The sequence below is a fragment of the Cnephaeus nilssonii genome, assembly GCF_951640355.1.
Source record: "Cnephaeus nilssonii genome assembly, chromosome: 12".
Lineage (NCBI taxonomy): Eukaryota > Metazoa > Chordata > Mammalia > Chiroptera > Vespertilionidae > Cnephaeus > Cnephaeus nilssonii.
The window spans coordinates 78,006,532-78,028,812 of record NC_137083.1 but is presented as its reverse complement, the minus strand read 5'-3'; the positions used below and the strand labels follow the sequence as shown (position 1 = coordinate 78,028,812).

The 22,281-nt window shown below is 41.7% G+C and overlaps 1 protein-coding gene across 14 annotated transcripts in view; it reads left to right on the top strand.

The window, feature by feature from the left end:
- The window catches only part of KMT2C (lysine methyltransferase 2C), a 259,362-nt gene that overhangs the window by 114,971 nt on the left and 122,110 nt on the right, over window positions 1-22,281 (top strand). For all 14 annotated transcript variants that reach the window (XM_079786336.1, XM_079786335.1, XM_079786334.1 and 11 more), the window contains 3 exons: window positions 10,427-10,589; window positions 18,824-18,995; window positions 20,707-20,821. In XM_079786336.1, coding sequence (XP_079642462.1) covers window positions 10,427-10,589; window positions 18,824-18,995; window positions 20,707-20,821 — 450 coding nt within the window. The remainder of the gene's footprint in view (window positions 1-10,426; window positions 10,590-18,823; window positions 18,996-20,706; window positions 20,822-22,281) is intronic.

Sequence of the window (22,281 nt, the reverse complement as noted above, 5' to 3'; positions counted from 1 at the left end):
GAAGGAAGAGGGAGAGAGAGATAGGAACATTAATGATGAGAGAGAATCATTGTTCTACTGCCTCCTGCATGCCCCTTACTGAGGATCTAGCCCACAACCCGGGCATGTGCCCTGACCGGTAATCGAACTGTGACCTCCTGATTCATAGGTCGATGCTCAGCTGCTGAATCGCCGCCGGGCTATTGTTTCTCCTTTCATGTATTGCCATCTGACATACTAGTAGTGTGTATTTACTTGCAATCTGGTTTCTCTATTCTCATTAGAATAATAGTGCCCTTCTCACAGGATCTTTTTCTGTTTTGGTTGTTCCTTAAGAAATATTTGTAGCCTAAATGAATAGCACTAAAGATCATTCATGGAATCATTCATTTATAGTTATAAGTAAGAAGTCCAGAGTTTAGAGTATTAAAGGAGATTGCCACTGTGGTTCATTTTACACAAGTTTACAAATTTGTAATTGTCCAAACAATGTCTAAAACAGAGCAAATTTTTACAAGTGATGGGGATAAGGGGTTGGGGACAGTGAAAATCTTGAATATCTCAACAGGTTCCCTGGGGCAGAGTATGTGAAAGTGCTGTTGAATTTAGACGATATTTTTATTTATTTTTACCAAAAGACAGATGTTCTAAATTTATTGATTTTCATTATGATGAGATGTGTCTGAATGTCATGCATGGTACGTCATCTGCCTCTTTAAGATATATGTGAAATCAACAATGAGAACATAATGAGTTTTCAAATAAGTGTGCTGGGGTTGAGCATTTCAAAAATGAATATTTGGGCCCTGGCTGGCTAGGCATCACCTTGTGCACCGAAGGGTTGAGGGTTCGCTTCCGTGCCAAGGGCTGGTACAGGTCGGGGTGTGCAGGAGTCAGCCAATCAATGTGTGTTTCTCACATTGATGTCTCTCTTTCTTCTCTCCCTCTCCCCGTTCCCTTCCACACTCTTAAAATCAATGGAAAAATATCCTCAGGTGAGGATTATAAAAAAATGAATATTTGGAACTATTTTTTTAAATTACTTTATTGATTAAGGTATCACATATTTGTCATCAACCCCCCTTCCCCCGGACTATTTCTATTGTTATTTTATTAACAGAAACAAGAAAAGTTTGTAAAAACAAACAATGAAAAAATATTCTGACATTTGTCATTAAAAAATCTTGGACACGGAATTTCTTGATCTATTTAAAATATTTTTTAAACTTATTTATTTATTTATATTGTTAATCCTCACCGAGGACATTTTTCCATCGAGTTTTTAGAGAGAGTAGAAGGGAGGGAGGACACACAGAGAGAGAAACATCGATGTAAGAGAGACACATTGATTGGTTGCCTCCCACACATGCCCTGATCAGGGCCAGGGATCGATCTTGCAACCAAGGTACATGCCCTTGACGGGAATCAAACGTGGGACCCTTCAGTCCGCAGGCCGATGCTCTATCCACTGAGCCAAACCAGCTAGGGCTGTTTAAAATATTTTTTAAAGATTTTTGGTATGTTTTAAATCAATTTGTTAGAAAGAAAAAAAGTACTTTCTGATTACAGAAGGTGAAAATATATTTGCTAAATTTAAACTGGGGAAAAATAATGGTTGATAATGATGCACAACTTCTATTTAGATCTCCTTATTTTTATGAGGCCCCCCTCAGCCCCCCAATTGGTAGCAATTGAAATCAAGAGGCCATTTAATCTAAGAAGTATGAGAACAAGGTATAGAGCTCAGATGGATTGACTTCAGAGAAGAAGGAAGAGGGTGAGAGAGATAGAAACATCAGTGATAAGAAAGAATCATTGATCTGCTGCCTCTCCTGCATGCCACCTACTGGGGATCGAGCCCAAAACCCCAGGCATGTGCCCTGACCAGGAATCGAATTATGATGATCTGGTTCATAGGTTGATGCTCAACCATTGAGCCATACCGGCCAGGCACTGTTAACTTTTTGAATGTGCACATCCTATCTAATAAAAGAGTAGTATGCAAATTGACCGTCACACCAAGACACAAGATGGCCGCCCCCATGTGGTCAAAGATGGCTGTCCCTATGTGGACACAAGATGGCCGCCACAAGATGGCCTGCAGGGGAGGGCAGTTGTGGGAAGTTAGGGGTGACCAGGCCAGCAGAGAAGGGTATTTGGGGGTGACCAGGCCAGCAGAGGAGGGCAGTTGGGGGGGACCCAGGCCTGCAGGGGAGGGCAGTTGGGGGGGGACCAGGCCTGCAGGGGAGGGCAGTTGGGTGGGACCAGGACTACAGGGGAGGGCAGTTGGGGGGGGGGTGCAGGCCTGCAGGGGAGAGCAGTTGGGAGGGACCAGGCCTGTAGGGGAGGGCATTTGGGGGGGACCAGGCCTGCAATGGAGGGCAGTTGGTGGGGGGGGATCAGGCCTGCAGTGGAGGACAGTTGGGGGGGACCCAGGCCTGCAGGGGAAGGCATTTGTGGGGGACCAGGCCAGCAGGGAGGGCAGTTAGGGGGTAACCGGACCAGCAGAGGAGGGCAGTTGGGGGAGACAGGTTAGCAGTAGAGGGCAGTTGGGGGGGACCAAGCCTGCAGGGGAGGGCAGTTGGGAGCCAGCAGTCCTGGATTGTGAGAGAGATGTCCGACTGCCCGTTTAGGCCTGATCCCAGTAAACAGGCAGTCAGACATCCCTCAAGGGGTCCCAGATTGGAGAGTGTGAAGGCTGGGCAGAAGGACCCCCACCCCTCCATGCGTGAATTTTGTGCACCGGGCTCTAGTCTATAATAATCTTCTATAATAATCTATAATAATAAAAGCGTAATATGCTAATTAGACTAGACAGCTGAACGACCTTCTGGATGAAGCTGGGGCTGTGAGGCTGCGAGGGCCGAGCCCCTTGCATGATTTCATGCATTGGGCCTCTAGTCTTATAATAATAAATATTTGAGCTTGCATCCTTATTATACATTCTCATTGGAACAGGTAGCTCTCCTTTTGTCACTTAGAAACATTGGTATACTTACATTGTTTGTGTGTGTCTTTATTTCTTTGGTCCCCTGACTAGGGCTGTAAGCACCATGAGGGCATGGATAATATGTTTAGGTTTATCATTTTATCTCTAGCATCAAATAGAGTATACCTGGAACACAAGAGAGTCATTATGGGATGAATGTATGCATGACTGGAATTTGCCAATGAAATGCATTCGCTGGAATGGAGAGGAAGGTGCTACTGTCACCTAGTGGCTGCTGCTAAAAGTCCTGAGATGCACAGGACAGCCTTCCACACAAAGAATTAATTACCTCGCTCAGAATGCCAATAGTGCTGAGGTTGAGAAATCCTGGTTTGACTAATAATATCGTTATTCTTTTCAAGTTAATATATTTAATATAATTTCCTCAATTGTTAAATGGCATTCTTTATCAAGTAGTTCAGTTTTTCTGGAATTTCCCTCAGACTGCTTTTCAGTTTTTCCAGGGGGAACATTATTTATCTTTTTCTAGGTGGAAGAATATGCTAAAACTAGAAACCTGTGTTCAGGAAAGATAATGATGTTTCTTTTAATTACCTCTTTGGAGCCTGGGTGTGCTACCAACATCTTGGAAACCTAGGTAGTTTGCATATTACCAAAGGAATAGTTTAATTCTGCATGCTACAGATGCTTGGTCATTTCTTTATCTAAAGCCTCTCTTTCCTGCACTCTCCTCGTTCCCCTCTGAGAAGAAATAACTCATCAACCTCTAACACATATTTCTGTCCTTTTAACTATTTCTGAATCAAATGTAGTGTCATACTCTTAAAAATAATTAAAAATTGCTTATATCATTTCCTTAGAGTTTGATAATTTCTTATCTTTTCTCTACTCTCACCCTCACATCACAAACCCATATTGAAATTCCATCGTATATTGATTTTGTGCCAGGTGTCTTTGTGTAAAGCCAACTTAGTTCTGAGAGAAGAGTTGTAAGTTTTTGTTTTTGTTTTTATATTTTGCGTTTTTTGTAGACGAAAAAAAAAAGCTTTTCTATAATAAGATGATAGTGCACATTAAGAATGTAAGTAAGCAATGTAATGTAAGTGTGCTTTTAGTTAAAAACCATTAAAAGCAGTATACAGTACAGTAAAAAGTCTATATCCACGCTCCTCCTCTAACCAACTGAAAGTAGGTCCAATAAGATTTAAAACATTGGTCTGCCTCTTTATGGTATGGTATGGTAGGTGATCTGCAAGTACCTATTTTATCACTATTGTCTAATACTGTTTTATTTTAATACTAGAGGCCCGGTGCACGAAATTTGTGCACTGGGGGGAGAGGGTGTGTGTGTGTGGGGGGGGGGTGGTCCCTCAGGCCAGCCTGCACCCTCTCCAATCTGGGACAACCTTGGGGCCTAAACCGGCAGTTGGACATCCCTCTCACAATCTGGGACTGCTGGCTACTGCTCGCCTGCCTGCCTGCCTGATTGCCCCTAACTGCTTCTGCCTGCTAGCCTGATTAACACCTAACTGCTCCCCTGCTGGCCCGATTGCCCCCAACTGCCCTCCCCTGCTGGCCTGGTTGTCCCAACTGCCCTCCCCTGCCGGCCTGATCTCGCCCCCAACTGCCCTCCCCTGCAAGCCTGGTCCCCCCAGCTGCCCTCCCCTGCCGGCCTGAACTCGCCCCCAACTGCCCTCCTCTGCCGGCCTGATCTCGCCCCCAACTGCCCTCCTTTGCCAGCCAATTTGGTCCTGATTGGTCGGTTTCTATGCCAGTCAGCGTCAAAAGCTCCGCCTCCTAGGCAGCCATTGGCTCCTCACAATTCACCCAGATTTGGTTCTGATTGGTCGGCTTCTATGCCAGTCAGTATCTCTGGGCCTATCAACGGGGCCTGATCAGCAGCCCTGGTGGAGGCCTGGAGAGAAATGGAGGCGCAGCTGCTGACCAGGTCCGGAAAGAAAGAGAGAGGCAAGTGCTGATCAACAGCTGCCACAGAGGCTATGGATCAGACCCTGCTTCTCTCTTCATGCCCCTCAGCAGTCATGCTGGGTCACCGTGCCTGCAGCTGTAGCAGTCAGCAACCCAGCACTGACTACAGGACTGGCTTCCGGTTGGTCGAGCCTCCTGCTCGTTGTGGATGTGACGGACCCATGGTTTTTATATATTAGGATAATCCTAGTGATCTGTAATGTAAATTTTAAAAATTTATCAAAGTATATATTCTTCCTTTTCTGCTATAGTTTTTTAAGAGGAAAGGCAAACATTCACAGTGTGGTGCTGGGTCTATAAGACTGTGTCCAGGTTAGAGGCTCCCAGGAGGAACCCACGGGACTCATAGAGTTGTGATTATGCCTGAGACTTACGTGATTTGGTGAGCATCTCCAAAAAGATAGACACTGGGAAAGACACTGGCAGACTCTGGAAGAATCCAGGTGCAAGCTTCCTTAGGTGCTCTCCCTCCCATGAGGGGTCACATAGAGCACCCTCTTCTTCCAGCAAGGAAAGTGCAGCTACATGTGTGTGATGCTCCTGCACCAAGAGTTTCAAGGTCTTTACTGGGGCCTGCCCACATAGGCACCCTGGGCCTGACCTTACCAGAGGGAAAGCCACACTGTTGGCACACTTAGTCTAGCTGCAGAAAATTGCCCTTTCACTTGGGGAAATGAGGGTGCCAGCTGGCAAGCAGGCCTTGGTAAGGATAGTAGTCTTGGGCCTGTTATGTTAACCCTTTTGCTTAGTACTTAAGTTGGATTGTATCTCAATTCTAGTATATTCCTCTTTATAGGACTGTAGTAGGTACTTTTTAGTGTACAACATTGAATTATTCTCCATCATAGAGAAGCTGTGATAATGCTCTAGTAGTGGTTATCCTATCTAATAAGGAGGGAATATGCTAATTGACTGCCATGACCTCAAAAAGATGGCGGTGCCCACAGCCACAAGATGGCGGTGCCCAGTCCCTGTAGCCCTGCCAGGGCACCTGCCTCTGGAGTCCCCCAGTCCCCTTAGCCCCCCAGCTCCCCAGGGCTGGCCCGAGGCGCAGGCAAGCCTTGGATGGCGGCGGCCCAGCTGCCCAGGGCCTGCCTGAGGCATAGGCAAGCCTCAGATGGCGGCTGCCCAGCCACCCAGGGCCGCCCGAGGCTCAGGTAACCAGGGCTGGCCGAGGCTTTCGCTGCTGGCAGTGGCAGCAGCAGAGGTGTGATGCGGGTGTCACCTCCCCCTGATCACCAGGTTGCCTCCCCCCACCTCCAGGGCTCCTGGACTGAGGGACCCCCCCTCCAGTGCATGAATTTTCATGCACCAGGCCTCTAGTATAAAATAACTTTGTTCAGAGGAAAGATACTGGTAAGGATACTTCAATAGAAAACGCCTGTATTTAACTCTGAAATCTATTTTGTCTAATATTAATATAGCCACTCCAGCTTTCGACTAGTGTAAACATCCTATATAATAAAAGCCTAGTATGCAAATTGTCCCCTTGATTGCGAGTTCCCCTGGGAGTTTGACCACTTGACCAGTTGCTATGACATGCACTGACCACCAGTGGGTAGATGCTTCGACCTAGGCTAGCTTGCTGCGGGTGCTGGTGGGCTGGACTGGAAAGTGTGGTGTGAAGTGAGAGCTGTCAGGAAGCTCTCAGGGTTTGGCCCCAGTCCCCAGCGGAGGCGGCCGGGGGCGGGAGCCAGGAGGGACCCGGTGGCTGCTACTTGTGATCCGAGAGCCGTAGACTGCGCAGCCCTCCGCAGCCTGTGGCGTTCTCAGTGCACAGTTTATAATCTTCAGAGCTGCTGCTTTTTATTTGTCACGTTTCACTATTCCAGGAGAGTGGATAGCACCATTATGGGGTGACTGGCCAGGTGCAACTGCCCGATGCCAAGGGGTGGCCTCGGGCTCCCTGGGATGCAGCAGAGAGGGGGGTGGGGCTGAGTTGGAGAAACCGAGTCCAAAACTTGAAAGGAAGCGGGAGGCAGCCAGGGGCAGAGGGCGACAGCTGCGCAGGGGCCTAGAAAAGCTGTTGGGTGCGGGGCAGCCGAGGAGGAGCCGGGTGCATCTCCCATGGGACAGGCTCATGTCCCTCCCTGCTCCTCCCTGTGACCTGTCACCCCAGCTCTCCTCCCAGGCCCCGCCTGGGCTCGCCCCATACTTCTCCACACCCAGCACAGCCTTTGGGGAGCTCTGCCCCCGGAGGAGAAAGGGGGAGGGGCAGAGCAGGGCCCACCAAATTAGATGGAGGGGAAGGAGGGAGAGACCCCACAGGACTGGGGACAGAGATGGGTGGGGAAGGAGAGCTGTGCAGAAGCATTGCCCTTGGTTAGAGTCTCCTCCCTCTAGAGCCCCTCCCCCCTCCAGCTCCTGGCCATCACTGACCTGTTCCTCTTCCTGCAGTTTTGCATTTTCTAGGCTGATACTGAAATAGAATCGTACAGCATGTACTTAGCATAATGGTCATTCACCAGCTGGTAGTTTTTCTTGGCTATTATTTATAAAGCCGCTGTGAACATAGATGCGGCATTGTTTGTTTGGAAGTATATGTTTAACTTGGCCTGTACACCTTTCCATTTCCCCCAGTCAGTAGTGAGAGGTGCATTTGCTCTATGGTGTTGCTAGCACTGGATATTGTCAGTGTTTCTGAATTTTAGCAGTTCTGGTTCAGTGATATCTCCTTGTGGGCTTCTTTTTTGCTTCCTGATGATTAACGAGATTGAACATCTTATGTACTTACTTGCTATTGTGTACCCTTTTTAAAAAAAATATTTTGTTGATTTTTTACAGAGAGGAAGGGAGAGGGATAGAGAGTTAGAAACATCGATGAGAGAGAAACATCGATCAGCTGCCTCCTGCACACTCCCCACTGGGGATGTGCCTGCAACCAAGGTACATGCCCTTGACCGGAATCGAACCCGGGACCCTTGAGTCCGCAGGCCGATTCTCTATCCACTGAGCCAAACCAGTTAGGGCGGTTGTGTATCTTTAGTGAAGTGTTTGTTCAAATCTTTTGCCCCTACCTCTACCCTGTTCCAGTTGATTTGTCTTCTTACTATTGAGTTGTCAGAATTCTTTATATATTCTTCATATAAGTTGTTTATTAGAGATGCATTTTATAAATATTTCTGCCTAGTTTGCAACTTGTTTTCATTTTCTTAGTGTTTTCTGTAGAGCAGAGGGCTTAATTTTGATGAAGTTTGTCATTTGCCAGCTTGTAAGTTTTTTCTTTTATGCGTTATGCTCATTATGCCTTATATTAAAAAAAAACTTTGCATATTCCCAAGTTACTTTTAGGTTATTTATCCATTTTATAGTTAAGTTACATGTATGATATGAGAATATGAGATGAGATTCAATGTTCTTTGTTTTCAGTAGCATTTTATAATCTATCTGTATACAATTTTTGTTTATTCCCTAATCCATAGTATCTTTTCTTTTAATTTTAATGAATTTTTCCTCTAACTGAAAAAGTTAAAAGAAAAAGAAAGAATATTGTTTATTTTGTGCATCAATTTAAAAGAATCCAAAATAACTATATTAATATAAAACATTCAAAGCTAGTAGATAAAAAATGAGATTTAATATTATTGCTTTTTGCCATCACCTTTTTACCACAGTGATATAGAGATACTTTGAGTTATTTGAGTTTTTTATTACATACATTTTTGTTGTTATTGTTAATCCTCACCCGAGGATATTTTCCCATTGATTTTTAGAGAGAAACATTCTGACATCTTAGTTCATGGAACGATGCTCAATCACTAAGCCACACCGGCCGAACTTCTCTGTGTTTTCCATACTGTAACGCTCTTGCGTACAGAAAAGAACTAAAATGTGCATTAGTCTGTGGATTTTATCTATAATAATAAAAGTATAATATGCTAATTAGACCACACGTCCTTCAGGAGAAAGCCCGGGCTGCAAGGGAAGCCCGGGTCCTGGGTGCCTATTGGCGGCCGGAGGGAAGCCGGTGCCGGGTGCCGGCAGCAGCGGGGGAAAGGAAGGCCTACTCTTGCACGAATTTCGTGCATTGGGCCTCTAGTATAAAATTAAAATGGCACAGATACAGCTAGAGTTTATGAGTGACTTAAAAACTCCTGTGGTCTGTTGGCTGCACTCAGTGTGTGGCAGACACACCAGGAGGTGCTAAGCTTTCTCATATTGATTCGAAGCAGAGGACCTGAGGTTATGAGATTTTGATGGCATGTGCTATCTTATGTAGGTTTACACATAAATGTTGAAATGTAGAGCCAACATTGGCATGTGAAGATGTCTGTGGTTCCTTGAGGCTTGGTTTTCCCGCAGATCATCCTGTTTGACTTTAGGTATTCCAGCTGTGCTATTGGTAAGCCGCTCTCACAAATGAGAGTCCTGAGAGTGAGATCCACTTAGGATATATATGCCTGGCCTTTCTCTGTCAGCAGCATTCATGGTGCTACGTGAACAAAGCTAGGACAACCAGTTTCTACTTGGATGTTGGAACAGGAGGAAAAGACAAATCACCATGCAAATGGCATAAATGCTAACGCAGAGGTTAATGTAACAAGGACAGCCTAGCCTCTTCTACACAGAGGGAGGTTCTACACTATACAGTGCAGGCCTCCCAGCCGAAGCTCCACAAAAGAAATGATGTCCAAAATGGGCTTGGGCGGATAGCAAGTCATTCTTAGGGAAAGGTGAGTTAAGGAAGTAAAGCATTATAGATCGATCATCCAAATTGACTTCTTACACACTCAGTTGCCCTAGACCAGTGGTCGGCAAACTGCGGCTTGCGAGCCACATGCGGCTCTTTGTCCCCTTGAGAGTGGCTCTTCCACAAAATACCACATGCGGGCACGCACGTACAGTGCGATTGAAACTTCGTGGCCCGTGCGCAGAAGTCGGTTTTCGGCTCTCAAAAGAAATTTCAATCGTTGTACTGTTGATATTTGGCTCTGTTGACTAATGAGTTTGCCGACTACTGCCCTAGACTTACTTTGTTGATCATGGGGGCCTTATTTCTTTGCTGTTACTGCTTGTAAGAGAGTAGCAGCAGATTGAAATTGGTGGGAGTGAGGGGAGAGGAGATACTCATGACCTAATTTTTCTTTACACTCCTAGCATTTACTAAGAAACTTAAAATGAATTACCACAGTGAAATGTGTTGATCTGTTGCCTTGAACAATATAGTTGTCCCTCATTAACCTACTCTGTGATTGACTAGTTTACTTCCTATTGATTTTTAGGCAGGGTGAAAGATGTTTTATACTGTATATTCGTTTTACTTGTTTATTGATGGGATTTAAACACTTAAGAAAATAATGCTCAACTAGAAACCTGCCTTTTTAACCATACTACTGATTTTTAAAAAAAGTTGTTTGTACAAAGTCAGTGGGAAAAGCGAAATGCTAACTTTGTAACTTTAGTTTTATGAGTGATGTACAAAGATTTTTAATACTTTCCTAGCCCCGCATTTGAATGTTCCTCTACCAGGTTTTATGAAGAAATTCCTTTCCCTTTTTCCCCCTTCAGCGATGTGCATTTTGTAAGCACCTTGGAGCCACTATCAAATGCTGTGAAGAGAAATGTACACAGACATACCATTACCCTTGTGCTGTGGGGGCGGGCACCTTCCAGGATGTCAGCCACTTCTTCCTTCTTTGTCCAGAGCACATCGACCAAGCTCCTGAAAGATGTAAGTAGCGCACTAACTTAGCACATTCTTAGATGTGAGCCAGTGTACTCACTCACAGGATTGCATGTCCTCACTTCCCTGAGTGTTACTCTGCTTCGATTAGAAGATAACACTATATAATCTTGATAATCTGAGGGATCCTTGCCAGAGGTCCTTGGGGGAAATCTGTTATCAACCATGTCATTGAAGTTAAAGCCAAAAAGTTACTTCCTCAGCAATTCAAATGTCATTTACATGGTTTTTCCTATTTTGTCAAAAAATAGAAATACTGAATATATAGTATTTTAATATGCACTATAAAGTACGTCCTTTAAAAACTTAAACAGTATTCAGTGTCTTTTACACTAAAAACCATCCAGCACCCAGCTGGAAAATTAGAAGATGATTGACCCTAATTTTTCAATGTCCGTGCGCACAAGGACTTTTAAAACATGCAACATCTGACTACTGAGTCGGGGCACTGACCTCTTTTCCCTGAGATTGTCAGATGAAAAATGATAACAGTCAACACAACCTAACCGTCCAGTGTGAACCAATCAAAACCATACCTTTTTTTTTTGGTCAGGCAAAAATACACTTTGTGTTGTGCCACAGAATTTTAGTAATTAGTTTATGTGCCATGAGATGAAAAAGGTTGAAAATCTCCAACTCAGGCATTCTTGCAGAGGTACACTATTGACAGGGTCGCCGCAGACCTTTGAGCTCGAGACCGGCCTGGTCCTCGTGGAACCTGTCCCTGCAGCTTCTGAGTCCTCTCTGTTCGCTGCAACCACACTTGCGGTTTCTCCTTTCTCTTCCAGACAGTATTTTTTCATTAAGTGAAAAACACTTAAATGTTTGAATTTCATGTTGTACAGAAAGTTATCATTCTTTGCTGTCTTTGTCATGAAACAGATATCTTACCTTTTTATTTCTATGAATTTCCAAAGAGTATGTATACTTCGGGATCTTTTTCCCCTCTTAAATTGAATTTCCAATCTCATTGTGAAATGCTTTATTCAATCTTTTTAACCTAATTGTTAGCTTTACTTATTTCTTAGCAATGTCAATAAAGGCTTTTCCCTATCTTTTTCATCTCTGTGAAACATAAATATAGCTACCTATATTTATGAGGCATAAACTGAAGTATTCTCAAGTACAGTTAGATTTCATAATCATTATTATTTATCTTTGTTTAGTACCATAATTTTATATTCAGTTAAAATTATTTTGTGTCTACATGTATAATCACCATACAGATATAAATTATAGGTAAGGCAAACCGAAATGTCAAATTGTATTTAGGCTGAGGAGGGATTTAAAGTTTTAAGAATGTTTTGGATTACACACTAAAATCTGGGAGAAAAAGAACATTCATGCACAACCACTCTCCCGGGTATTATTATTGTAAGACCTCATGCAGTGAATTACTTCACCAGGTGCACAAGCTACGATGCCAGTTGTTAGAGTCAATTGCATTCTGGGTGGTTCGTTACACTTTGCCAATGGGACAAAACAATTGTGTATGTATTTAAGAATCTGAATTTTACTCAGCCTTTTGTACTCAGTCATGCTTTAGAGCTCAGTAAACAGTGTGTGAACTTTTCCGTGGCTGTGTTTCTGATGTTAGGTGTTTGTTGCCTAATGGCTGTACTGCTCTGTGCTGCAGTCTGTGCTCTAGCAGCGTAGACCTCATTTATGTGTGAGAGATCATAAATGGTTTTGTAAAGTAATGACGTGTCAGAACTGAGGTGAGATGATTTGTCATCATTTTTCATCCCTAGAGTGAAAGGTTCATGCTGGCAACATAAAACCAAAAGATATTCTGACATTATTGGTACAGTTCCTTGTTCCAAAATAGACTTATGGAGACACATAAAAATACATGAATGGTAGGATAAAATAAAACTAAAAATGGTAGGATAAAATAAAAATAAGCAAGGAAATTTGGCCATTGTAAAATACGGGTAGGATAAACACGAAGGTAATGGTGAGGCCAGGACCCAAGTAAACACACATTTCCTAAACCTAAACTACAAATATGGCTCCAGAGCTTTCCAGCAATCAACACGAAGAGTTACCTGGTTCATAGCAATATGACAAGAATTCACTTGATACTGAGACTATGTACACTATATACTGCAGTGTTAAAATTGTCTCCAAGTAGCTGCCTTGTAGTGTAAGAAACAAATCCCACAGGGCAGTTTTTTTATAACAGACCTCAAAATAAGCTAGTGGTATAAAATCAAAGCCCAACCGAGAAAATTCAATTTTTGGGGGATTTTGAAAAATGCAGTCTAAATACATAGCTTCCTGACCATCCGTCTTAATCCACGAATATAGAGAATATTGGAGATATAATGTATTTCTATAATATATAAGACTATGCAATAGTCTTCATAAAATCTTTCTAGTTGTTGTAATTGTGTGTCATAGCACAAAGTACATAACTTTTATGTCTCAAAAATGGGGGATAAGTGAAAAGACACTAGTCAGTGAATATCATGTGGCATTGGACCTTGTCTATATTAATTGCTTTACAAAAAGATAGTGATTTTAGTTCTTATCTAAAGCTCAAGTTATATGTATACATTGAATACTGATGGCTAAGTGCAGAGCAATTTGTTAGAGTGATAGTTAGCTGAGTTAGGAGTAAGATTGACATTTTTTATGGAAGTTGACAAATCTAACAAAGACACGGACACCGTTAGAAAGAAATCCCAACAAAGACAGGGTCAGCGAGCAAGGCCAGGACTTTCAGTAGAAAGCAGTTGCAGGGTGCTCTGTGTCATGGATAGATGCTGGCCATACCTCCAGCATTATTGTCATGATGATGATGTACATGAACCTTGTCTGGAAAATTCCACTGAATGCTTGTCGTGGAGACACGGCCAGCGTGCTTCCTGAGGAGTGTGCTGCCTCCTAGGGAAAGCTGAACGCAGGGAGCCAGCCATGCAGGATCAGGGGGGAGAGCATTCAGGCAGATGGAGCAATACTGCACAGGCCTGAGGAAAGAGCGTGGCATAGCTGTGGACAGTCGCTGGTCATTGTGCCTGGACCATAGTGTCTGCTAGGAGGATTGTAGAGGCAACACCCTGATGAACACAGGCCAGGTCACACAGGGCAGGGTTTGATGTGATTCTGTCTGCAGTGTGACCCTTTGCAGGGTTTAAACGTGGGAATTCTCTCTCTCTGTCTCTCTGTTTCTCTCTATCTGTCTGTCTCTGTCTCTCTCTCTCTCTTTCTCTCTCTCTCTGTCTCTGTCTCTCTCTTTGTCATCTCCCCTCTCCAGTGTATTTATTGCCACCACTCAGCTTTTCACTCCTTTTACTTCAGTTAAGCTTTTAACTCCAAACTTCATTTCTTGCTAGTGCTTGTATTTCTGGACACCAAGTCGTGCTGCTTTGCATTCTGTCAGTCCCCTGACCTACCTTTCTTACCTATCTTTCTACCTACCGTAAAGGCCAGCCTCTCTGGACAGCATCCATGATTTACGTTTTCTTTCTAGAGACACCCCGTGGTAGGCCAGCCACCTGGCACAGTGTTCTGCCAGCAGTGACGGTGTCGATGGTCGGTGCTGTCGTGCAGCAGCAGCCACGTTGATGTAGCCCTTCTTAAACTGACGCTATCTGACATCACTTTGACATTTCTCACTCGTTATTTATACCAACACATTTATTCTTACGTGCTTCTAGACACTGGTAAGCAGTATAGTCTCACCTTCCAACTTGACCAAGTTGAAGGATCCATGATAAGCTCCCTTCTACTTTGAGCTCATTGTTTTTGCCTTTTCCTCCACCTTTTCTTGTCACAGCTGTCACTTAGAAAGTGACCTTGTCCAAAGTTTATCTTTCTGCTTCTCCCACTTTTTCTCCCCCTCCCCCAGTCATTTACCCTCCTCATTCTATGCCTGTGCTGGCACTTGCTGCTTTTGTCCATGCTCAGATGTTCCCCACCTTCTTTGCTCTCCCCTGGGAGTCAGAGTTGATGAGGAGTGAAGAGCGTGGCCTTTGGAGCCACACTGACCTGGGCTTCACTCCTGTCCTCCCAAATTCACTTCAGTCTTACACCCAAGCTCTCCTGCTTTCCAGCTGCTTCAAGAAAAACCTCACACAGTTCGTGGATTATTGCTTCAAATTTAATGTCTCTGTGGTTGTGCAGACACAGTAGTATGTCTGTGTACATATACTTACATGAGACAAGACACTTAAGCTGTCCAGTAGTATCATCTTCTTATGCATGATCTGTAACAGGCAGTGCTAGGGTTTCTGCATGTATCTTCTCCTGGATTGGGCAGTGGTTGGAATTAACTCTATTTCTTTATGTAGCACTTTTTTGCTGTTAATTACTTTTATATATCATAAAGTAAATGTTTCTGGACCCAGTGAGTGTATCCTGTGGATGTTTTCTTTGTTTCGTTTACTACTAATGATCCACACCAATCAACCAATATGACAGCATTGTCATTAAGGAACTGCTGGCATCTGTAATAGAATGGAGAAGTTATCTCTGCCATAGTGACACACATGTATCTAGGTGTCAAATGGGCTTTGCTATATAAAACAGCGCTCACTGTGTAACAGAAATATCGTGTGAGCAACAGAAGTAATTGTCATTTTTCTAGTAGTCATGTTAAATAGTATATACAAAATAGTAATATTTCATCATGTAATCAATAAAAAATATTTGAGATATTAGACATTTCCCCCTAATATATTTTTGGAATCCACATTGTAGCCACATTGGCTGGCGGCTACCGTGGTAAGTGGAAGTGTCAGAGTCAAACTCTAGGAAGTTCCACGGAAGCACTTTGGACAGTATTCCTGGCAAATTACAATAGGAAGATGAATTGAGTATCTGATCATCAGAGTCCAGTACTTGCTCCAATTTCTATATGTTCTGAGGGTAGCAAATATCTGAGACTAGTTTTTAAACGTCCATAGCTTGAATGAGTAAATATTGGCACTCTATTTTAGAATTAAGAAAAACAATTCACCCTTAAAAAAATGAACTAGTTTATGACATTTCCATTTTTAAATTAATGCCTATCAAAGATTTTTTTTAAAGTGACTTTAGAAGCAAGTTATTTACTTAAACTATATATTTAATAAGACTTTATTTGTGCTAGGCAGTTGAGGATGCAAAGTCAAAAAGACAAGGTCCCTGCCCTTCAAGGGAGCACAGTATTGTGTTATAATTAATTATAGAACAGTTTCTTCTAAGCATACGGAGAAAGGAATATTCAACAACTACACACATAGTTGCTTAGGAGTGGTAATATTTTATATTTGGGGACAGTGTTTGAGCAGAGTTTGGAAGGTCTCTTTGGAATGGGCTCAGGGCACAACAAGGGAACCACATTTCATGCAGAGGGAATAGAAGGTGTCCAAGCACACAGCACTGAGCAACAGCATACACTGAGTGACCAGATTATTATTATCTCTGAACGCATAACAATTTGGCCACTCAGAGTGTGTGTGTGTGTGTGTGTGTGTGTGTGTGTGTGTGTGTGTGTGTGTGTTAGAGGCCTGGTGCACGAATTCGTGCATGGGTGGGGTCCGGCCAGCCTGGCCAGGGGGAGGGGACATGGGCGGTTGGCCAGCCTGCCTGCTGGTCGAACTCCTGGTCGAGGGGACAATTTGCATATTAGCCTTTTATTATATAGGATATACACCGAGTGGCCAGATTATTACGCATTCAGAGATCATAATAATCTGGCCACTCAGTGTATGTTACGTGCATAGCAAACTGCTTGACGTGACCAGGAATTGGTGAGTGGTCCTGAGAGTCAGTTGGAAAGGGAGAGAATGGTTTTTTGTTTTGTGTTTTTCTTTTTTGCCTCATACTAGAAAGTTTTTATTTTTTCACTTTTAGGTGAAAAAGGAAGTACTGGTGCAGTTTTAGTTTCAGCAGGGCATAACCAGTTGGATGCATAGTTAGATTATTTAGAGAGCACATCAGAACCGTATGCAGGGATTTCATTCAGAACGCATTGCAGTGACCACAGCAGGGAGTGCAAGGACCCAGATGTACCAATAGAAGGACAGGGACAGGGAAAGTTGACTCAACAAGAGTTGGTGTCCCGTGGCTGTGTTGGGTCAGGGAAGAGTTAAAGGGTCAACAGAGATACTAATGCTGGTTGAGAGAAGAGGGAGGAGGGGGTTAGATTTTTAAAATATTTTAGAGGCATTGAGTGAATATTTTTAGAACATCTGGCTATTGAGGTTCAGGAAGACTTGCAAATAGTGTGTTGGGGTTTAGAAAGAAGTTTGGGGCTGGTGATATCCATTGGGGAATTGGAATCGTGGGAGTTGATGTGATCACAAAGAGAAGGCATGGGGAATTAGAAAAGAAAGAACAGGGTGCAATCCTGCTAGACAAAAGCATTTAGAGGGACTGAGAGGCACAAAAGCCAACCCAGGAGGAAGAGATGGAGGCATGGGGACCTTATGGAGAAACCAGGAGAAAGAGGCCATCCTAGAAGCCAAGGGAAGGGAAATCTTACTTAGATAGTAATATAAATGCTGCAAAGTGCAAATAAGGTAAGGTTCAAAAAGTGACCCTGGGAGCCTCATTAAAGTAGCTTCAGATGAATGGTGGGTGTGGCGCCACCAGGGGGTCCAGCTTGGGGGCCAGGTACATCTCAGTCCCAGGGCCCATTTGTGTACTGCCCTCAGGCTACAAACGGTTTTTTACCATTTTAAAAGGCCTCTAAAATAAAAACAAAAAGTCTACACCAGAGACTTCTATGGCCTACAAAACCAGTTTGCTGACTGGTATAAGGAAATGGAATAGGTTATTACTTGGTTTCAAGATGCTTGACTGGGAACAAAAGAAGGTAGAAAGGGCTTATAGTCAGAGAGGACTGACCAAACCTTCAAAATACAAAAGAGGAAAGAAATTATATATCGATTTAAAACAATCCTAGGGTAATCAGCTCATCAGACCATTTGGTTGAGGCCCTAAGTGTCCAATATAGGCATAATTGTGTGTGTGTGTGTGTGTGTGTGTGTGTGTGTGTGTGTGTGTGTGTACTCTGGAGGCCTGGTGCACGGATTCATGCACCGGTGGGGTCCCTCCGCCTGGCCTGCGGAGATTGGGCCGAAACAAGTTCTCCGACATTTCCCGAGGGGTCCCGGATTGCGAGACAATGCAGGCCAGGTCGAGAACCCCACCGGTGCATGGTCGGGGCTGGGGAGAGACCGTGGAAGGGCTCCAGGGTGTGTCCAGCCCACCTAGCCCAGTCCCGATCAGCTGGACCCCAGCAGCAAGCTAACCTACCAATGGAGCGCCTGCCCCCTGGTGGTCAGTGCTTGTCATAGCGACTGGTCAAATGAACTGTCGGACACTTACTTAGCATATTAGGCTTTTATTATGTAGGAGATATATCAGATTGGTATAAATAAGGAAAACCTTATTCCCTTATTTTGTAATGTGAAAACCTTATTCCCTTATTTTGTAATGTGAATGAATTTATGTACTTGGCAAGGCAGTTTATTCTTACAGTTATTTTTTTGTTTCAGTGGTAAAAAAACTGTTAAAAAGCGACATTTCTTTTGATCCACACTTAGGAGGTAGATGATGTCCTTAATTATATAGAATTTAATGCTTTTTAAAACAGCTTGCCATTAATATAGATGAATATTGAAATAGTGAATGAAGTATTGTATTTGGGTATGAATGTGTAGCTTCCATCTATAATGTTCTCCCTCATACAATATTTTTCAGAATTAAAAAAATTTATTTGATTAAAATAAAAATTAGTCTGTTTATGCTTAAGAAGCATCTTAATCTAATGGATATTAACATTTCTTAATTTTTTGTCTTTTATTTTGTTAATTTCAGAATATATTTAACATCCAAATAAAATGTGTTTTTTTTTACATTACCAACGTCTCAGTTGATACTTTCCTGGTTTGGTTCTTTCAGCAGCATATATGAAGCATTAAGTAGGCACCCAGCATTGTCACTGGTACTAGGGATATAAGACTACATCAGAACTGCTTGGTCTCAAGTACACATAGGCACAAATTGCAAAACCAGATGATTAAACTGAATGTGATTACATTTAGATTAAATATATTGCATTGTTTCTATGGAGACCATATTCTGATTGGATATCACTTCAATGTGGATAACTTAAAGTGTCTGAAAGATTTACCATGCAAATTCCTTTAAAGTGATTTTTAAACTGTAAAGTCAGAAAATTATCAAATTCTTATACAACAATTTCATTGTTTTACTGTTAATTATAGCAAAGGAAGATGCAAACTGTGCAGTGTGCGACAGCCCGGGAGACCTGTTAGATCAGTTCTTTTGTACTACTTGTGGTCAGCACTATCATGGAATGTGCCTGGATATAGCGGTTACTCCATTAAAACGTGCAGGTTGGCAATGTCCTGAGTGCAAAGTGTGCCAGAACTGCAAGTAAGTTTTAATTTCAACTCACAGGTGTGTATTGAGTTTGTGAGAGACCCTATTTGTAGGTACAAGAGGTTTGTGTGATGTGCTAAAGGTTGTTCAGACTGCAGCTTTATTCATTCACATCGCTTCATCATGTCTTAATTTAAGAGATAAACGCTAGATGTGCATTAACATTTATATTACTTTGAAACAAAGGCTAAACAAAAGCTAATTTAAATTTGCCAACAATTTTTTAAATGAGTGATATTAACAATTTAAAATAAATATTAGAAAACTAAAGCAACTTCTTTAGAGGGAGAGTGGGGAGGGGATTTAATAGGAAAATAAACCTAACTACCAAAAGTGAGTCACCTTCCTTTCCAGGAAGAACTAAGATCATTGTTTTTTAAAAAATCTGGATCTCTCTGAAGACCGTTCTGGACAGTAGATCCTAGTCACCATAATACTGGAACAGAGTATCATATGGCATTTAAACATTGCAATGGGATGTTCTTTTCCTATTTGTTCTGTTCCATTCTTAGGTCATTTCTCCAGTCTTTTCTGTGATATTTTCTCATGCTACTAATTAGCATTATAAATTGGGGCTATTACCTGCATCTATAGCAGTCTTTAAATTATTTACAAGCTGAGGACTTTTGTAACTAGGAGAAATTATGCCCACCAGTCTGTTTTATTCATAATTTAATTTCTTAAAACATCAGTATCTCAGAATTATGTGGAATAAGTAGGACCAAATGCTGTTATATTTTGGTAAAAATTAAAGAAAATATCAGTAACCATTTATTTGGTACCTTGTATCTGTGCCTAGTTTCTTGGGAGGGAATATGAAAACTTAAAGAAAGAGTACTTTTCCTATGAGATCTTTCCATGTAGCTGAAGAGATAAAATATGCAATTTTATATGTAGAATTTGTTAAGCTAAATAAGAAATAACTGGAGACCAACTAACCCATCTTCCGTTTTACTTCTATTTATCCCCAGGTTTAATTCAGCATTTCCTCTCTCCACTCTTCTTGCATTCCCCAGTTTTTCTTTCCCCTCCTCTTGAGTTAAATTCTTAGTATCTGAGAGTGATTAATAGCCAAGAATCAAGGCAGATATTTATTTTTAGTATAGTTCTTAATAATGATAAGATTGTTATTCTTATACCTATTTATTTAGTACATAGTGCTTAATGAGTATTCTAAGCTCTTCAACCAGAATTACTTAATTCTCAGAGTAACCTTTGGAAATTATTCATATTTTATACCTGAAACTAACAGAACTCAAGTCTAAGTTATTCAGGAGTCACATAGCTAGAAAAACAGCAGTTGAATATAAAGATAGGTCTGATGCCAAATTTGATCCTCCTTTTATAATGACTGTGTCTTCCCAGTTCACTGTGCTGAAGGGTGTTCCTTCAGCATCAACTATCAGTTATAGCTCCTTCCCAAGAGAGGATAGTATGTGATACTTAAAGATCAGAGTCAGGCATCTTGCCTTAACCCCTCCTTCTCTGCGGAATCCCCAGATGACAAGCAGGTTCACCCTAGGTGAGCTTTCAGTAGGAAAAGCCTTTAGGGAGCTCGGGACGAATGCTGTCACATCCAGGGGACAAAACAGACACTGAGGTGTTTATGAACTGGGCAATCCCAGAGTTGATTCTTTAGATGATTACTTATGTTATAAACATAAGTTTAAAGGTCAGGCATCATTAATGCTATCTTATTTTTTAGACAATCGGGAGAAGATAGCAAGATGCTAGTGTGTGATACGTGTGACAAAGGGTATCATACTTTTTGTCTTCAACCAGTTATGAAATCAGTACCAACCAATGGCTGGAAATGCAAAGTAAGTTGTTTATTTTTTTAAGAAAAATATCAGCATCTGTATGTTTTTTAAATATATAGAGCAGACAAACCGGATACTTACGCAAATTTATATACACTGCCATCACCTTTAAAATAAACAGCTCTATTGATGCATAATTGATATACAACAAAGTGTACATATTTAAAGTCTATAATTTGACACATATATACCCTTATGAAACCATTATCACCTTCAAGATAATAAACATATTCATCTACCTTAAAAGTTTCCTGGTGCCCCTGTGAGTCCCTCCAGCTGTTCACCAGTCACCACCCTTATCTTCCAGGCAACCTTCTTTCTTTCACCGTACATTAGTTTGCATTTTCCAGAGTTTTATATAAAGAACATTATATAGTATATAATCTCTTTTTTGTTCTGGCTTTTAAACTCAGTATAATTATTTTGAGATTCACCCATATAGTTGCCAAGTAGTGGAGATACCACGATTTGTTTATTGAATTGCTTGTTGGTGAACATTGGGGTTGTTTACAACTTTAGGCTGTTATGAAATGCTGCTGAATCTGTTAATACGTATAGGTATTTATGGCTTAAAACATTTTTAAATGATTTATCTTTAATCTTCCCAGAAAGTCTGAAATAGGTAGTATCCCCATATGAGGATACTGAAACAGAGATATATTTTAAAATTTAAAATCCAGAGATAAATTACATTAAATTTCTATAGGGAAGTTTCTAGGTGGTTTTACAGTGATTTTCATATGTACATATATTTATGTATGTATGTATGTAACACTTGTACTAAATATTTGGAATCATTATATATGCATATGTATATGCATATTGTGCCTCCCCCGTGGTGGTTTTAGTAAGTGATGATTGACTTAGATATTAATTATTTTTGGTGTTGTTTAAAGTTTCTCTTGGATTTTAAGTATTAGACAAGATCTATAGACATTTTTTTCCCATTTTTTCATCACTTAAGATACTATGCTTGGTATTGCATAGTACACATCATTATTGATCATACATACCCCATTCAGTCAAATCATTTCTATTTAACACAATCAGTCTTTCTGCAGTTATTTTTAATTCTTTCTGGATATTCTTTGAGTCAGTGATTCTCTGTTCTTGCATCTGTTTTGGTATTTGCATCTTTATGACCCTGAGTGTTCCATGCTGGTCTCTTTAAGCTTCCTGAGGTTCTGTCTCCATAAACCTATAGGTTGGCTGACAACTCTACTTATGGGGAGAGTTAGTATAGTATCAGGTAAACAAATTATTTGTCCATGGAAGCACAAAATATTTAAAGTAGAAGGTAAGAATAACTCCTTTACTTCCATTAATTTTTTAAATTAAATTTATTGGGGAGACATTGGTTAATAGGATCATATAGGTTTCAAGTGTACATTTTTCTACGATATAAGATTTGTATATTCCACTGTGTGCCCACCTTTAATTCTCAACTGACTGCTTTTTTT